The sequence below is a fragment of the Pagrus pagrus genome (genome assembly GCF_965226575.1).
Source record: "Pagrus pagrus genome assembly, chromosome: 18".
NCBI lineage: Eukaryota > Metazoa > Chordata > Actinopteri > Spariformes > Sparidae > Pagrus > Pagrus pagrus.
This window is the reverse complement of record NC_140202.1, coordinates 26,536,708-26,554,812: the sequence shown is the minus strand read 5'-3', so window position 1 is coordinate 26,554,812 and position 18,105 is coordinate 26,536,708. Positions and strand designations below refer to the sequence as shown.

The following is an 18,105-nucleotide window of genomic DNA, read 5'->3' as shown; positions in this document are numbered from 1 at the left end:
AAACAGGACAGCAAACTTGACCTCTTGGAGGAGGTGAGGAGGTCACGGATCTGAGTTCAGAGGGGCAGACCGTCTCCTGAACCGGGCTACCTGATGTCCACAGACAGCGAGTCAGAGAGAGAGAGAGGCTGGGCAGATATAATGAGGGAAACGCTGTGGAAAAGAGGGCGGGAGGAACAGTGAGAGGAGATAATGAGGGAGAGGAGGACAGGACGGGATGAGGGAGGAAGAAGTGACAAAAAGAGAAAGAGCAAGATGGCTCCTTGTGGATTAGTGGACTAATCGCCTCTCTGTTGCTGCTGTCAGAGCGAGAGGCCACACACACACACACTCACACACACACACACACACACACAGCCTCCCACAGGATCACAAAACACAATATACAGCTCACCCTCTCTCCCTCTCTCTCCTCTCCACTCCTTCACCATGCGATTGTTTCTGGGTGTATTTGTTTCTCACTTTCTCTGCAGCGCTTGCTTTCCAAACTAATCAGGACATCTGAGCTGAGGAGCCGGAGGGGAGACCGACACTCCGAGCTGCTTCCTTCTCTCCCCGTCTCTCCATCCTTTTTCCTCCCTTCCCTCCTTTTCCTGCCTCCTCTAACACCCCCGCTCTATTGTCCTCCCCTTTATGTTCTCGCCTACTTCTCATTCCCTCCAGCTCCCTCATCTTATCCCCTTCCTCCCCCATCTCCCGGCATCGTTTTCATCAACCCTCCGTCTCACCCTCCCTCCCCCTCGGGCCTCTGTGCAGCGTTGGATAAAGTGGGATTGGGTGGATGGGTGGGGGGGACGGCGGGTCAGGAGGACTTCCAATCCACTCAGTGAAACCCGAACTCGTCTTGGGATTGTGCGAGAGTCCTCGCTGGAGCGCTTTTAGCATCAGGCGGGGTTTTAAGTCGGATAAATACTTGGCCAAGGGCGAGAGCGTCGGAGAGGAGAACTTTCCTCTGTGCTTTCCTTCCCCGCTCGCTTCCTTCTTTCCTTTCATCTCACCCAACCCCCCCTTTTATTCTCCCCTCCTGCTGAGTCTGGTAAGTCTCTTCCGCTTAGGATACACAGCCATCAAGCCAGGTTCCCCGGGCCAAGTCGGCCGCATCCTTCCTTCCGCCCGGCTGCGCACATCACTGGCACCGCCGAAACAATTTTGAGCCCAGGTAATACCCATAATTCCCTGCGAGCTGGAGCCTGTCAAGCGAACCTCGCTTTTTCTTGATACCCCCCATCCCCCCTTCTCCAACTGCCTCACCTTACTTTCCTCTTCTCTCTGCAAAAAACTCATCTAACAAAGTCATTTCATTCTCATCATATCGAGTCTCTAACAAGACTTTAACATCAGGAGGTAGAGGGGACGATGGTGGTGTGACAGCTGGGCGAAAAGGCTGCCGAGCCACCGACCGCTGTTCCCGTTTCCTGTAATCGCTGGATATTTTTAAATACATATTTGGACATTTCTGGCTAAAGTGGAGACGACAAAACCAGATATTTTTGACGTGACATTGGTAGTTTTCCAGCTGTGTTGGTGGCAACAACATTGGGTGTTTTCACTGAGACAAAGGAAATTTCCAGACGTGTTAGTGGCGACAAACCAGATATTTTTAACAAGACGTTGGGACATTTTCCAGCCGTGTTGGTGATGAGAGGATCAGGTATTTTAAGCCAGAAAAAATGGATATATTACCATATGTATGTGGCAATAAAACCAGATATTTTTGATGTAACGTCGAGACATTTCCAGCCATGTTTGTGGTGACAAAAAACGGATATTTTTTCGAGACGCCAGGACATTTCAGGTTTGGTTTGTGGCGACAAATCCAGATACTTTTAACAAGTCAGACATTTTCCAGAACCAGGTATTTAAAGCCAAAACATGATCTCTTCTGAACGCTAACCAAGCGTTTTTGTGCCTAAACCCAACCAGATCATAAGCACATTGAGATCCGAACCTGAAGAAACATAGAAAGTTGCAACAAAAAGAAAGAAAGTTTCAGCATATCCGTGTTTGCTGAAACGTACCAACATTTGTTTGCCGATTGGGTTGACAGATTTACCATCAGGGTCAAATCATCACTTCACCTGTAGCTAAATTTTTTACTGTTGCACGAGTCAAGCTACAAAATCATCTTTATTAAATGGATGGTCTGATTAACTTGGCCTGATAAAGGTGCTCCAACTATCAATGTTTAATATTTAGATGGATAATAACCCTGAGACTCGACACAACTGGCTAACGCAGACGTCAGCTCTGCAGAGTTTTACCTGCAGCTCGCTGTGCAGCCGGGATCAGGACACCGGCTCGTTCCCGTCACTTTGAGGTTTTAACCTGCCTCACCTATAAAAAGGTCCAAGTTTCCTGTTAGATTACTTTCACATCTTTCTGTTCTGTATAATGAAAAACACTGGCAGGGTGGTAATAACAGCAGGGGCTGATGATTCATTTCCTCTCCACCAATACATCCGATGGCTTAATTTTCACCTCCACAGATAAATAAAAACACGGTCCTGCAGTCCAGGAAGGAAAAGGAATCGTCTCTCTCAGCCAATTAAATTAAAGCACTGAGATTTATACTGAAGATTATTGAATCTACTCTGGAGAAATTTTAAGAGTTTAGACTCTGAGCTGAGCTGAGCTGAGCTTTGTGTAACCTTTTCAGCTGGTGTCAAGAACAAGAATGCAGAACATGGCGGTGTCAGTCGGAGCAGGAAGATTATAGGAATCAGAACAGACAAGTTTCGGTTTAATAGAAAGGTCTTAAATAAGGCTTACACAATCCTTTTCAAGGCTGTAATCACCGCCTGAGCTCTGAAATCACTGTTATACCTTAAGTGCATGTTACTGGAGACAAAGCGTCAAAACAGTCTTTCATGTCCTCTGTGATCAAACTGCTTAATAGACATGTCTGAGGACGTGTCATAATTTCTGAATGAAGACTTTGTCAGTTGAATATTTGATAACGAGGAAGATGGCACGGCTCGTCTTCGGGTTGAAAAGTTCTTTAAACTGAGGAAAACTCAAACGCCGCTGAATGGCTGATGAATGCATGGCTGTCAAGATGACATGAAGGAAGTTTTTCATAAAATCTTAAGGTTTTTTTTTTTTTTCTTTCAGTGACAGCTTTACTTTGTTTCATGTTAATATGTATTCTGAGTTTTTTGATACAGACTGAAGATGAATAAACTAAACTGTAATCTAGAAATCTGGTGTCAGTGAACAAAAAAAGGACAGAAATAGGACTGAAAAGCAGACAAAGACAGGAAGTGGAAGGTAAAACGTGACCCATGAGGATAAAATTTCAACGTAAACCAGGAAGTCAACTGAACTGGAAGCTAGAGCCGTGATATAATTTGGCAAACTATCGAACTCACAAGAGTAAGAGAGCAGTGTTAGTCAGAATGTGATATTTATGCATGTGTTAAAGAGTTTAAAGTGTTATCGGCACAGACGGAGGCCGTTTCTTTTCTGTGCGAGGGGAAACCGTAAACATATTTCTTATTAAAGGTGTTTTTATGATCCCGTGTGGGGTGCGATCATGTGAGCGGAGGGTATGAAACCTATAAATACATCCCTCTGCAATGCTAATGATATTATGTAATTACATATAATGAAATGATATGGAAATTATCATGGGCGATTATGCTAATTGCTCTTTAATGGTGCTGATTAAAGTTTCATGGTCCTATACGTCCACTGTATGTGCAGTGCTGTGTGTTCATGCGAGTTCAGATATGTGTGAGTGTTTCTCGGGAGTCGAGCGCGATGGCGTGCCCTCGAACACGGAGGTGTGCACCCGGTTCAGAAAAGCCGCTCAGGTCCCTGCTGATGGCTGCAGATACAGTTAAGTGGTCCATTAATCCTGAACAGTCTTGTGACAAGCAGGGTGACATGTGGGAGGGACAGCGGAGGGGAAGACGGACGGAGGGACGGAGGAGGAGTCGCACAGATCGGCCTCTGTGCAGTAATAGAAGGACGAGTCGTTCAGATGTCACAGTCCTCTGGTTCAGGCTGGGTCGATTATATGAGATGCAGACAGACAGACAGACTGGAGGACGGGTGAAGACAGAAGGCAGAAGGACAGAGGGACAGAGGGACAGGTTATCAGATAGGAATCGGCAGAATATCGTGCTTGCAAAGAGCTCAGGAAGAGTTTTGATCCGGGCAGGGTGGTGCAGCTTAGTTCCTCTGCTCTCCACCTTTGGAAGAAGCTTCCTGAATACCTGAGGTCTTCTTAAACTTTAAATCAGGGATTAAAACATCAGAGCGTACTGTGGCTTCACAATAAGTCGATTCACAACTGCTTTTTAATCCGTAACTTTTTATGTGTTTGCTTTTGTTTTTGTCGTCTTTCAAATGCAATTTCAGCATTTCCTTAATGTCTTCTTTTATTTTCTAATGCATTTCTGACTCATGGATCTTTTATCTGACTGAGGATTGTTACTGTTGTTTCTCATAAATGAAGTCATAAAATCAAAATCACTGAAACACACAAAATCTGCTTCAATGCAACACTCTCCGACAAATCAGCCTTTCTACAACCTCAACTAAAATCAAGACGCTTTTTTAATCACAAAACCAAACAAAGAAATTAATAAGAAATAGACAAAACCAGTAACCAGTAGAGAAGACCGACTGCAAATATAGTTTTACTTTAAGTCTGGTCCAAACTGTCCATTTTTGTTTTTCAGAACCAGTCAGCAGAGTGTCGATGTATTTCTAAATGATCCATTTGTTTTCTATCAGTCTTCCAGAAAACAGAGTTATGTCCTTGAAATGAGCCGAGCTTCTTCTTTCAGGATGGATGAAAGCTCTCGCTCAGGTCTGTAAAGCCTTTCACGAAGACATAACTGAGACCACTCAGTCTTTGTACCTTTACAGGACACTGCGACACTGTATTAACGTAGGCACTGTCACATCACATAGTTGTCTGCTTCCTGCTGATTGGTACCGAACGTCGTGACGGGCGACAGGTCTTTTCAAAAAAGAAGTCTGTCAGCAGAGAGAGGAAGGAAAAACAGATGCAGGGAAACCTCTTTTTTTTTTTCTTGAAATGGTGATCGACAGTGAATATTTGCCCTCATGCCTGAAGACACGTCTCTGTGTATGCGGCTGCTTAAATGAACTAAAACGAAAGCAGAGCTGGGAGCTGTCAGCGCCGGTTGATGATGCCTGGCTGCCATCATCCAGCTCCAATGAAGCTGCACAGATGGAGACGTGTCAGACTGAGCTGAGCTGAGGAAAAACCGATGGCAGGAAGGTTTACAGGGTAGTCGCTCCAAGACTGGATATTAATCAGATTCCTTCGACGTATAAAAACGTATATCTGTGCCATGACGGTATACTCTGTGGTGGTCTGGACTCAGCGTCGACTGATTAACTCGTCCAGCTTCACATAACGACGCCAGACTTCGTCGCCTCCAAACTTGGCTTGTCAATGCTTCACCGCAATCAACCAGAGGGCCAATCAGGGCTCACCAGGGCTGAGCTGTCTGCCATCTTCCCTCCAGACGAGACATCTGTGTCGCACTCGGCCTCCTGTCGCCAACTGAGAGCATTTGTCAAGAGAGATTAACTTTTGAATTAAAAGCAGAGGGGGTCAGAGGAGAGTTTAAACAGGCGGCCGACCTGACGTGCAGCATTTGACCCAGACTTCATCTTTGACTCTGTTTGTCTCGGACTGTTTTCGTGCAACTCAAGAAAATATTTGCGCATATTTGACGTCTCACCAAACAAACATTTCATCTTTATTCTATTTCTGTAAACATGAATAGTTAATAAGGATATCTTTGATGGAAATGAGTCCTCTGTAGAGCTGATTTGGTCAGTTCACTCAAGGTCAGCGCTTCATTTCGTTTCACACATCATTTATAAGACAGTATATCTTTGCTTTATCTCATCCAGACGTCTCAGATTCAAGAATTTACCATCAGAAATCAAGTTCAGACGATGAAACAAACAGTTTTAAATAGGAAAAGTTGCAGCAGTGATGGTGTCGCCTGTGACTCCGCTTGATAAGTCACCAGTGGCTGTTTTAATAATAACAATAATAATAATAATAATAATATCATACAGCCAATCAGCGTCTCATAGAGGCTCTAAATTATTGTATTATTTCATTGGTTTCAACTCGTCTCGTCATGAATCTTTGGCATCTGGACCAATATCGACTTATTGTTTACATTTACACACTTGATAGATTATTTTAAGAAGCCTTTATCAACCAACTTATATTTATTATTGGAGACTTTTGCTCATTAGAAGGAAAGAAATCTACAAACTTTTACTTGATAGCATTGCACTCCTATAAAACTGTTCGGGATGGACATTTTCTAACACAATGATCAAAAGCTACGCAGAAATCCGTCTTTATAATTCTCCCCTGTCAAAAGCTGGCACCTACATTACCCATAATGCAGCTTGATTGTTGAAACATAGGTAGAGATTCAGGTGTGTTATGCTCGGCCACTGATGCAGCTTTGAGCCACTAGCTGTGCTCATTTCTTTCTAACTTCGTGCCCCTTTTCTTTTCTTCAAACTTGTAGTCTTCAGCCCCGACTGACACTGACGTCACTAAAAGCAGACTTTCCCCTCGTACTCATCAGTTCCCTCTGGAGACGCAAAAGGCTTTTAAAAACTCGCCAGCTGACCTCGAGCCACTTAACCCTCTCATGCTGCTGTAGCGATGCAGAAGTGTGTTGCAGCAGTGGGTCAGTGTGCTGTGACATCACTGTTAGGTGTGGTTACAGGTGCAACCGAGCAAACTACCAAAGGCATTAATGAGTATCAACTCTCTAATAACTTAGCTTATTAAAATCTGAGTCTTCATTCATGAATATTTATGACAGCAGATGGTCCTCCTGATAAGTTAAGGTGCAGTGAAGACAAAGTATCATGCTACTGTATAGGAGGATAAACACCAGACCTGGCACCCCAAGATCTGTTGCTAATAATGACTTATAACTGATCTGGAGAGCACCAGTAAATGATTTATTAACCATTAACTCCGCTGGAATATTTCTTACTTAGAAACCCTTCTTAAATGAGAAAGCACTAGCACATTATTTTCTCTCTCTCCACAGCAGCTCTATTATGTCATACAACTGATCATTTATACAGTAATACGCTGTAATATTCAAAGAAACATGTACAAACTAAAATGAATGGACCGGCTTTCTGTGTGTCCCACTATCAGCTGTCAGTGGCTGAGATCAGGAAGCCGCCCACACAGCTCGTGTGAAGCTCTGCCACGCCAAGAAGACTATCAGCCGCAGCCAGACAGAAGTGACACGTCGGGCCTCTGTATTGTTTACCGCCGAGCTGAGGCCGTTTATGTCCAGCTGCCAGGAACAAACAATATGGAGAACAGCCCAGGGACGCGCTGGCTTGGCCCCGATACTAAACTCCAGGGCAGACACGGATCGGACCGGGACAAAAACACAGAAACGCAGTTGGTCCAACATGAGACTTGGCTATTTTAAAACGCCTGCTCGCACGAAGTGACTGATATTGAAAAAAGCTTTTAAAGTGGCTAAATCATCATAACACTTTCCACAGGCAGGATCCTCTGGAGGTCTGGCAAAGTGAAAATTGGCTTTCAGGTTTGTGCAACATGAGGAACGCTGGAGTTTCCTGCCAAACACTTTAAGGAGGGATATGAAAACACTTTTAAAAATAAGCACTGGCTGCGTTCCCTCTGTTACTGGACTCTAAAGTTGTTTGTAAGTTTATACGTCTTCTTCCTGAGCAAATGAAGACGATATTATAGATTCCAGCAGCTACAGTTGAGTCTGATTGTGGTGAATGTTGTAGCGACGTACAACAGCAAACAAAGACAGACTTCACACCCCAGATCACTAAGCCCTCGCCCTGAGCCTCGGCTCTTTGTGTGGCTACCAGAAAGGGCTGCATGAGCATTTCAGATAAGGTAGTGTTTTTCCACGCTGAGGGCTCAGTTTGGGTCGAAGCATCATATCCTCGGGCCCTCCACACATGATCAGCAGCAGAACTGTTCTTTGCAGAGACAGTACAATTCACGTCCTTAACATCCTGATCAGTTTCAACTTTGACCTTATTTCAGCCTGAGAACACAGTTTACTAAAAAAGTGAGAAGTCTGAGGTTGCAGTGGCTGTGCTGGACACATGCGAGAACATGACTGGACACTTGTCAGCGAGAAAGCCAAGCCAAGCATCTGGTGAATGAATCAAAGTGTGGTCTCAGCACTCTCCCTGAGCCGTCCTGATGCTCCATTTCCAGATAACCTTTCAGCGTCCAACCAATGAGAGGACAGCTGTGTGAGAGCAACCAAACAGCCCTTCTTGGAAGAAAGAGTTGTTTGAGGATTGTTGAACGTGTATGTGTTAAAAGATCCTCACCTACGAAGGTTACAGGTGAAATCTTTTGGCGTTGAATTGTGGAGATGTGGCATGCAAAAAATGCATCCAATATTTTGAAAGCAGACATCTGGCGACATTTCGGATTTTAGGTTACTGAGAAGAACGAACATGAAAAGACACACGCTGTGTTTAAAATCTGCCTCATGAAAATGAAATGCTTTGGTAACACAACGAATTTGAGAAATGACTTTAGCAGTTTTCCACCTGAGCTGCAGCCGTAAGAATACAGTGAGCCCAGCTAATCCTCCAAGAAAGGAGGCGCTGTCGACTGTACCGTCCAATTTTGAGGGAGGTGTGTGCAGCAGAGTCATGTCTGTCTCAAATCTGTATGTGAGAACAATGACTCCTGTCTGATCCCTGAATGTGAACAAGACGTGGTTGAGGTCCATCCACCAGCCCGACCTACACCCTGGACTCACTGCCAACACTGGCACTGGACCTATATTGTGAGGTCTTCATTGTTCAGTATGAGCATAATTCCTGCAGGAATTATAAAAAACTTAAACACATAGTATCTTTGAATATCTGAGAGAAGATTTTTCTTTACCCAGGAGCCACCGATAGACGTCTTGCTTAGATACACGGCACCGATCTGAAAATAAACGTCCGATAGAAACACAAACACTGTTGCGGTTCCCATGGTGCTTTCGAGGAATCGTTCCCATGTTTATTGAACAGAAGACAACAAATCTAAAGTGGTTCCATATCAGCAGACTCACATGTGTACGACTGATTTGCATGATGAGATGGAAACAAACATTCCTCGTGACGGTTCAAGCAAACGCAATGTGATAAATAATGTAAAGCCGCTTTGGCCTGAAGGCAGGAAGCTTCTAGATGAAAAAAAACACAACTGAGAAACAATCTGTCAGCAGGTTAAACAACTGCAACATACAAGACAGGTGAAAGACTCCCGGTGCAGATGTGGCTGAAACGCTGAACAGTCAGTCGGTAAAGAAAATGCACTATATAACCTCCATACAGTCTACAGAGATTTAAGCAGAGAATTGTGTGAAATTTAACTTAAAAATATGACATTTCTGGAGTTTACATTTCCACGTTTGACAAAATGTCTGTTGGTCTGCAGTTCAATAAAAGGTCCCTGCAGCTGCATATCCGTTTAACCTCAATACCAACGGATAAACACAACTTTTCTGTTTATTATTCCTCCGTCAAAGCCTTCAGGGGGCCGCTTGTATTAAAAAAGTACTCATGTAAGAATCTGTGCGCCGAGTTTTGCAGACTGTGCATACAGTTCAATAATTGATGCCCTGAAAGTAACTTTTCCTCCAGGATGTAGACATTGTTACACAAGCTGCATCGGGCCAGCAGAAACGGCACGAACACCAGAAAGAAAGGCTTTTGTAATAAATCTGCCACTTTTGGAAAAACAAATCTCCCAAAACAAACTGAAGGGTTTTAATCCTTAAAGATTGTTAAACCATGCCCGCAAGATATAAAACTGTACAAGGACGTAAGTATCAATCGACGTCTTTTTCCTCCAGAAGCTGCTTAACATCCCATCATCTGAAACCATCAAAGCAAATCGGCTCCACTGATTCCCACTTTAACTTCAGATATAAACGAACGTCATGATCACAATGACATCAAACAAAAAAATCAAAAAGAACAGAAATTCAATCCGACCTGCTCAGAAAAATCAAAAGAAGCTCGCTTCCAGCGAGAAAATCATTTTCACGCCTCTGTGCACTGCTGCGGTTTTGTTTTGTTTAGCAATGTTTATCCAGAGGTGGCAGAAGTCCACACACTCTCTTCTCCAGTAGAAGTACTGATCAACTTCCATACTCAAGTTTAAAAGTAATAGAGTACAGGCTCTGACATGTACTCAGAGTATCAGAGTAAAAAGTCTCCCTCTGAAGGACATTTGTGGTCAAAGCTAACTGAAGCTCACGTCATATTAATATAACTCAAAGACTATTAAAGTTAAAGGTAGAATCAGTAGGATTTGTCCCAGCTGTTCCTGAACGCACCACAGAGATAGTTGATTGTTGAGTCTCATTCCCAGGACGTCACATTTTGGGTTGGTAAAGCGTCCCGAGCAGCAACAAAGAGAGAAAAAAAGAAAACCTCTGCAAATGCGAGACACTAACACGCCCTTTTCCCCATTCCAGCCTCCCTCTCTGTCTGTTTACGTCTTTTGCGTCGCTGTTTCGTCGCGCTGTGTCTGTCGTGAGTGAAATGAACTGATAGGTTGAAATCAGTGTTGTGATGTTGGGAAGGCGCCGTGCAATGTAGCAAAATAATAGTAATCCATAATTCCCCTTAAATGCATTCAAAGTAAAGTAATGAGCCTGTTTTGAAAATGACAGGAATACAAAAAAAGATGAGTCAAATCATCATCCTTTACGCATAAACACTCTAATACACAAGATGCACTTAAACCCTCTCACTGTTAACCACTAATATCTTATCGCTCCCTCATTTCCACAGATGATTCGTCAGATTAACCACAGGGAGCCGAGTTTGTCATTAATCATGTGTGTCACATGCTCTCTTCTGTTATTCTGTTCAGGTTTCTGCTGCTTTCATCATCATCATGGTGTCGCCCGCTGTGCAGATCTGTATGCAGCCTCCAAACACTGAAGAAATATATGAATTAAACTTATCCAGCTCACAACCTCCATTAATTCGACTGGTGTCCTGACAAAGGGTCTTTCAGCAGGACTTAATATTAGGTAACATTAAAGCGGGGGTGATAGTCAGCAGGATGGCAGCTGTGATTGGAAACGGCTTATAAAAATTGGAAAATAAACATTTGGCCACAACCGTTCAACAACATTGACTGCAACCCAAGATGATTAAATGAAACCCTGCCTGCAGCCCCCGAGTGGCTTCATTGTTCATTAAACCCACAAGTGCTGAATAGAATAAAACATACTGATGATTACTTTGCTATTCTTAGAGCCCTGATATATAACAAAACAAATGCATGTTTAGTACATGTGCAATGTACAAATACAGGCCCAATATTATATAAGATAAACAGACCAAAGTCACCAAAATCATTAGAAATCATCTACTTCTGATCGTGAATGTTCAACTACATTTTGTGGAAATTTCAACAGTAGAGGGTTAAACTGACCGGCCCACATCAGCATCCTCGGGCTGCACCACCCAGAGCACATCACAACGCTTCAAACGTCAATATGTCATGAAAACTTCACAACCAGCATTCTCAGTGAGAGCAGCTCCCTCAGTGGAGCTTCGATAACACACAACACGGCCGTAAAGTGATATCTGCTGAATTAAATATATGCTGCAGTGTTTCCCATGAATTGATTTATTTGTGGCAGCCAGACACAACATCAACATGGACCTTTATATATTGATTTTCTGTGTTTTTACCACCTGAAAAGGGGTAACTCATGGAAACGAACCCATCTGTAAGCAGCCCACCCGCTCCATGAATCAAGAAGTGATCATACACAAGAGAAAGTAAAAGTGGCTTTAACCCCACAGAGAAGACAGTGTGGTGAGTATCATGAATACTTCTGCACAAATTTGGCCAAAAAGGATGAAAGACTCACACTTATTTGACTCAAACCAACAATGGAGCTGTATAAATTGTTATTTATGTGTCACAAAGTACTTGGCTATTAAAATATATGCAGTTGAGTACTCCGCTGTATATTCAGGACAAACCACACCCACAGTGGGGCAACCCCAGAACCTCAGTAGAACCAGAACATCATAGTAAGCCCACTTCCATCTATCGCTTGGACCAAGCACCATCGCCAAGAAAGAGAAAGGGTGCAATTTCAAAGATACTACGCTCCTTCCGAGAAGAGACAAGATTCTCATTCAATCTCATTCAAACTCTTTGTTGCATCATTTCACTCTTCAAAAAGGACCAAAACAACAACAAATACCAAGTGGCTCCCTGCAAACTTCCACCACAGCATGGTCAAATTAAAAAGCAGCCACTTACATCCCACCATCATCATGGCCACGGAGAAGATCTTCTCCCCGTCGGTCGTGGGGGCGATGTTGCCAAAGCCGATGGTCGTCAGGCTGGTCATGGTGAAATACAGAGAGGTGATATAGAGAGAGTCCTTGCCAGGGCCGCCTTCCCATTGGCCAGAACCACTAGCGTTGTAGCGGTACGGCGATCCGATGCTGTTAGCCAGCTGGTAGAGCCAGCTGTCCATCTTGATAGTGTTGGTGGCCTCATCTATGACCTCGTAGTCTCCGATACTGTACCTGTTGAAGACAAAAGCAAAGTTATCATGGAAGAAAATCCAGGTAAAACAACTATGATGTATATTTAGGTTGCCTGACTAGTGGTAAAATCTGCTTTTAGTTATTTCACTGACTCGAGGAAAAACGTTAAAACATTTAAAATGGACTTGATCCTTTATTTATGTATGCATCCCTCAGCATATACTCAGGGTGCTTGAAATCTTAAAATGTATGCCTCACATGCTTTTAAGAATATGTGACAGGCCACTTAAGTAACCCTTAAATATGGTTATTAAAACCATTAGTCATGCATGTAAGAGCAGATGGAGGACCATAAGCAACATTCAGGGCTTCGCTTTGGTCCGTCGAGGCTCATATTCAGTTATTAGGGTAACTTACTTTATGCACTTTTCACTTTCATCTCAATGAAATGTTAATGCAGCAGCCTGGATGGTAAGATATCTGGTAAATAGATCACAGAAGCTCCTATAAAGGGAGTTATTCAGATAGCAAGTTCATGGAACGTGGAGTTCCTCAAGGGAGCGGCCTCGGCTCACTGATGTTTTACATTTTTAACAACAATTTCCTGTTCGTAGTAAAAAATGCTAAATTGACACCGTACGCAGATGATACTTCATCATATGTATCAGCAGCAACACCTGCTGATCTGTCTGCCATCTTGAACAAGGAGCTAGATGTTATTGAAAAATGTATCCCTGAACACGTTCTCATTCACAATTCATCAAATATGGCAGCCTGCTCAGTGGCCTTTAGCTTCAAACTCTATAAATAAAAACCCATCCAGCAAGAAGTCTAAACTAAGCTATTGGTCATCACCCTGGGCAGCACATCATCCTGGTCAAAACACATCAACTATATTGTCAATAGAATGGGCGTTAGCTGTAGTAAGGTGATGTAGAAAATACTTTACAACTAATTCAATTAAACTGATACTAAATACACTAGAGATTATGAGCAACCACATAAAAGGTTTAAGTACAGAATAAGGTGACGGTGTCTATAGGGCACTAACACCAACAGCATGCACTTACTTCTTCTAAAAATTTGAAGACAGGATGATCCCTGCACTTCTGCTTTCAACATGTTTTACAATCCAAGACTCATCAGATCAGTGCAGCTATTTAAAACACAACTTAGAGACATATGCCACCAGACGGGCAACAGAAGGCTGGTTTTCACCAAGGCAGACACTGAAATCCTGAAATGCACAGTAGTATATCAAGCAAAGAAAGCAGGGAATTCTGTTTTTGACTAAATTAAAGATCAACTTTTAAAGTGCAAATAAGGAAGCACCTTTGAACATCACATTTGTAGGATGCTAGTGCTAGTTTTTATTCATACATACACAAACAGGATACCCTACACATCAGTCTTATGACTCCTTTAATCTTTAATATATGTTCTTAGATGAGGACCGCAGGAAGACTAGCTTCGACCTCAGGCAGAGCTAATGGCCATCCGAACAAATAAACAAAGACATAAAAGCAGCTTTGGAGGTTTAAAATGAAGGTGTTCTGTCTGGTAATATATGTGAAGTACATCAAGCAGGAATGTCTCAAAATGTTGCTTTTGTGTATATCTTAAGGAATGAAACCATATGTTCTGGGATAGCAGCGATTGTTTGCCATCGGGCATAAATAAATTAGAATATAACTGATGACTGTGAGGAAACTAAACAACGCTTGTAGGAAGCAGAACAGCAGCAGATGTTTTGTAATGTACAGTGTGGGGAGGGCAGGAGCAATGTTTAGCATACATATCCAATTAGGAACAGTTTGGGGAAAAAAAGTCCCAGCAGCCAGCAGGGGCTTTTGAATGGCACTAAACTGTGAGGAAATGAGACTTCCCTCAGTGACTGTAAAAAAGTTTACCAGATGCAAGCCAGCCAGTGAGCCACCAATCCGAACACGCAGACCAGCAGGACCAGAACAGCAGCCCCGTACTCCAGGTAGTGGTCCAGTTTCCTGGCCACCCGGCCCAGACGCAGCAGGCGGACCACCTTCAGGGAGCTGAACAGACTGCTGATGCCCTGAGGGGAGGAAGGAGGGAGAGGAAGGAGGGAGAAATCTGGGTTATTACAGGTAAATGTCTGTTTTCTGCAGAGTAAAAAATGAATCCATTCCCTGGGCAACAGGTGACCATAGTCTAAGCCCAACCTCCCTTCGTAACTGTTGCTATGCTTCCCAGTCTATATTTGCACATATCCACAGACCCCACACCAAATACTTGTACCTGAATCTTCCACAAACCTCAAGAAAACACTGACATCCTTTTATTAATTCCTTACACCTTTTCTTCTTGTGCTTTTGGTTTTGGAAAGGCTAAAAACAAAGACACCACCATCAAAACTGTTACTATGATTGGATATTCACTGATAAGAGGAGGGCTTAGCAAGCTGTCCATCAAATATTCATTTAAGCATACTGAGAAAATGTTTGAAAAACATCACAACATAGATCCTTTAATAAGTACTGGGATTTCACGTCAAATTATATTATCCCTAAAACACTAAACTAAAAGTCATTTGGAGACTCATCACATCACCTTGTTTTATTTGCAATAACACTCTTAGAGATAATAACCGATGCTAAGCTCTGTAAACAGAGAGGTTTAATGACTGTAGGCATCATAGAGCAACATCTAAAGATTACGTAAGAGCTACACAAGTGAGAGAAATAAGTTAGGTAGTAACAACAACAGTGTGCCCGGCTTCATATCGCTGTACTTTCCTGTCAGTGAGTACACTCCTTACTTTTGGGGAGCATATTGGAGCAAAACTAGAGCTGACATCATTGCATTCGGAGCCACACTTCAACATCCATCAAAATTACATCTAAATGACATTTGGTTAGTGTTATGCAGCTCTGGACCCAAGGGGAAACCAGACAAGGTCTCTGCAAAAACAGAAAACAAACACTATTAAATTGTTTTCATAATCCCTCATTTTCTTCCAATAAACCATCAGGAAGTTAAACTACTGAAGCCATAAACCGTAAACGTAATTCCAGTTTTTTGAAAGGAAAACATTTGGGAGCATGAACGAGCAATATGATGCCTGAAACACAACCACCAACAACTTGTTTTAATAGTGAAAAGTAAAAATAGAAGAATAACCTTCAGGAGAAAGCACTTCTGTAAAAGTGCGTTATGTCTCCAATACAGCCATCACTGGTTGAGTCGGAGTTTAATACAGATGCTATTACTGATAATGGTGCTGTGGCTCAGTCATTGCAGTCACAGTACAAGAAGAGTCCAGTGAGCAGGACGGCCTGGAGCATCAACAACACGCTGTATGTTTTTTTAAACTTATTTTACGTGTCAGTGCGTATGAATGGGACAAAGTAAATAAATAGCCCTGCTCCCCTTTTCAGTAGTGTTACTGTACATGTTGGTCTCATAAGAGACACATCAGTGCTGAAAGAGAAAAGGTCCGTCTAAAAGCAGGAACATGGTCGCAGGGAACTTTACACATTCATGCACACAAAGAAAGATGAACCCTGGAGCCCATTTTTTGTACTTAGGGTGTACAACGTACCACTTGTTGAACACTATAATATATATAATGTGGTGCTGGTAAGTTCTGTTTAAACTTGGGGCGAACAAAGCTCCACCACTGACCCAAATCAACCACAGAGCAACAACTTTGAAACAACCAAATCCATGGGATTTATTAACAACTAAACCAAGACTACCTAAAAAAAACACTAACACATTTGATGCAAGGGCACGCTACGCTGCCCAGCTTTACACGCTTGACCAGAGCAGGCTACACCAACGCAAACACTCACTGGCTGCACCTAATTGGACAAACACCACTTGTGGGACGTGTGCTCCAGAATTCAACAGCGCTAGACGCCCCAGCTCTCAAAACACAACGTTACGCTACCAGAATGCAGTGCATGGCTTCCCACATAGTTACTGAAAGGGATGCGTGGAAACACACAACTGAAGTTAAAACACAACCGACGGTGCAAAATCCCAGGCTGAGAGACATTAAGACCAGCAGTCCCCACTACAGAAGCCTCTGATTCGGCCACGTGAGCTTGTAAGCTCTCTTCTCCCAGACCAAGTGCCCCTCATTGGGCATTCAAGATGTAGCACACCTGGGCAGAGCTAGAGAGGGCAGGAGGGGGAGAGAGACGAGCAGCACAGGGAACGAATACAACTAAGAAGACATTGTGATAGTTTGTCCACCAATGACAAGTTTATTTTCACTGTGAAACATCCTGCTGAGTACAACTCTTGGTCACAGTTCATTAATCGACTAATTGAGAGAATCCATCTCAGAGTACGATATCAGCCAGGCTCTAATATTCATAAACACAAATATTAGTTTGAAGCACAACAGCACAGAGCTTCACCCCACACAGTCTGAATTATTATTTGTAGCTGACCCCTGTCCTCCAGAGGACCTGGCTCTTTATCCCCTGTTCTATACCGCTAACTTTGCCAAACACAGTTGCCTGAGAACGAGGCTCAAAACAAACAAAACTGATTGTTTTCAACCGCAGCAGCAGCAGCAACCAGGTCCCCGAGGCGCCCGCACGCTCTGCACGATCCGTTTTAACACAATTAACACAGCCGGGCGTTTGGAGCAGCCGGGGCCAACAGTGTACAACCCCGGGCTAAATATTTACCAACATTACAAAAAGAATCATTTTAGAGCATAGAGGAGGAAAAACAGCAGATAGAAGCCAGCAGGGTTATCTAATGACGTAGGAGCTGATGTTACGCAATACAGACCGCTGAGGACGAGCAGAGCTGCTTCCTTCAAACTCTTCAGTTTCAGCTGGACCGGCTCCAGTCAACCTCTTTTGACCTTATTTTAACCCCAGGTAGACCAAAGCTTCTCTCAAAGTTTTCTTGACTCTGTACTCATGTTTTTCACTGGTCAGCATCTTTCTGCTCCGTCTTACATTTGGCATATTTTATCCAGACTAGAGCTGGAAGTCCACCCCCTCCCCTCGCCCTCCTCTGTTCCACTATACACTGTGAATATTTTTAACGGGACGTTGCAACACTTTATATGTTTACATGTTTGTGGCGACAGAACTAAGGTTTTTTTAAGTCAAAACATGATCTTTTCCTGACCTTAAAAAGCTGGGCAAGGTGGCGGTCAAGCCAGAGACCACTGTTCAAGACTGCATTTCAACATGTGTAAGCGTGAAACCACTGGATATTTTGACTTTTCTAGCTCTGTTTGTGTCGACAAAACCGGGTATTGTAAGTCAAGACATGATCTTTTCGTCTAAACCTAACCAGAGCATAAGCACAGCTTTGTCACAAGATAAAACTAAACATAAAAAAATGTTTTAACATATCTATGGTTTGCAGAAACTTACATTGCCAACATTAATTCTGGTTGTTGAAAACAAAGACATATCAAACCTGCATCTGTGTTCAGCCTGAAGAAAACTTCTTGTGACTCCTTGCAAAAGTTAAGAAACATTTGCTGTCACTAATTTGCTCTTGAATTAGACTCTTTTGTCTTTG

General features: G+C 43.0%; 1 protein-coding gene across 3 annotated transcripts in view; it reads right to left on the bottom strand.

Moving 5' to 3' along the window:
* LOC311274249 (voltage-gated delayed rectifier potassium channel KCNH5) overlaps positions 1 to 18,105 on the bottom strand; it is a gene marked incomplete at its 3' end in the record, with an annotated part of 125,223 nt that overhangs the window by 58,438 nt on the left and 48,680 nt on the right. For all 3 annotated transcript variants that reach the window (XM_084381776.1, XM_084381775.1, XM_084381777.1), the window contains exons 7-8: positions 14,484 to 14,641; positions 12,341 to 12,612 (exon numbers count right to left, since the gene is read on the bottom strand). In XM_084381776.1, the coding sequence (XP_084237902.1) occupies positions 12,341 to 12,612; positions 14,484 to 14,641 (430 nt within the window). The remainder of the gene's footprint in view (positions 1 to 12,340; positions 12,613 to 14,483; positions 14,642 to 18,105) is intronic.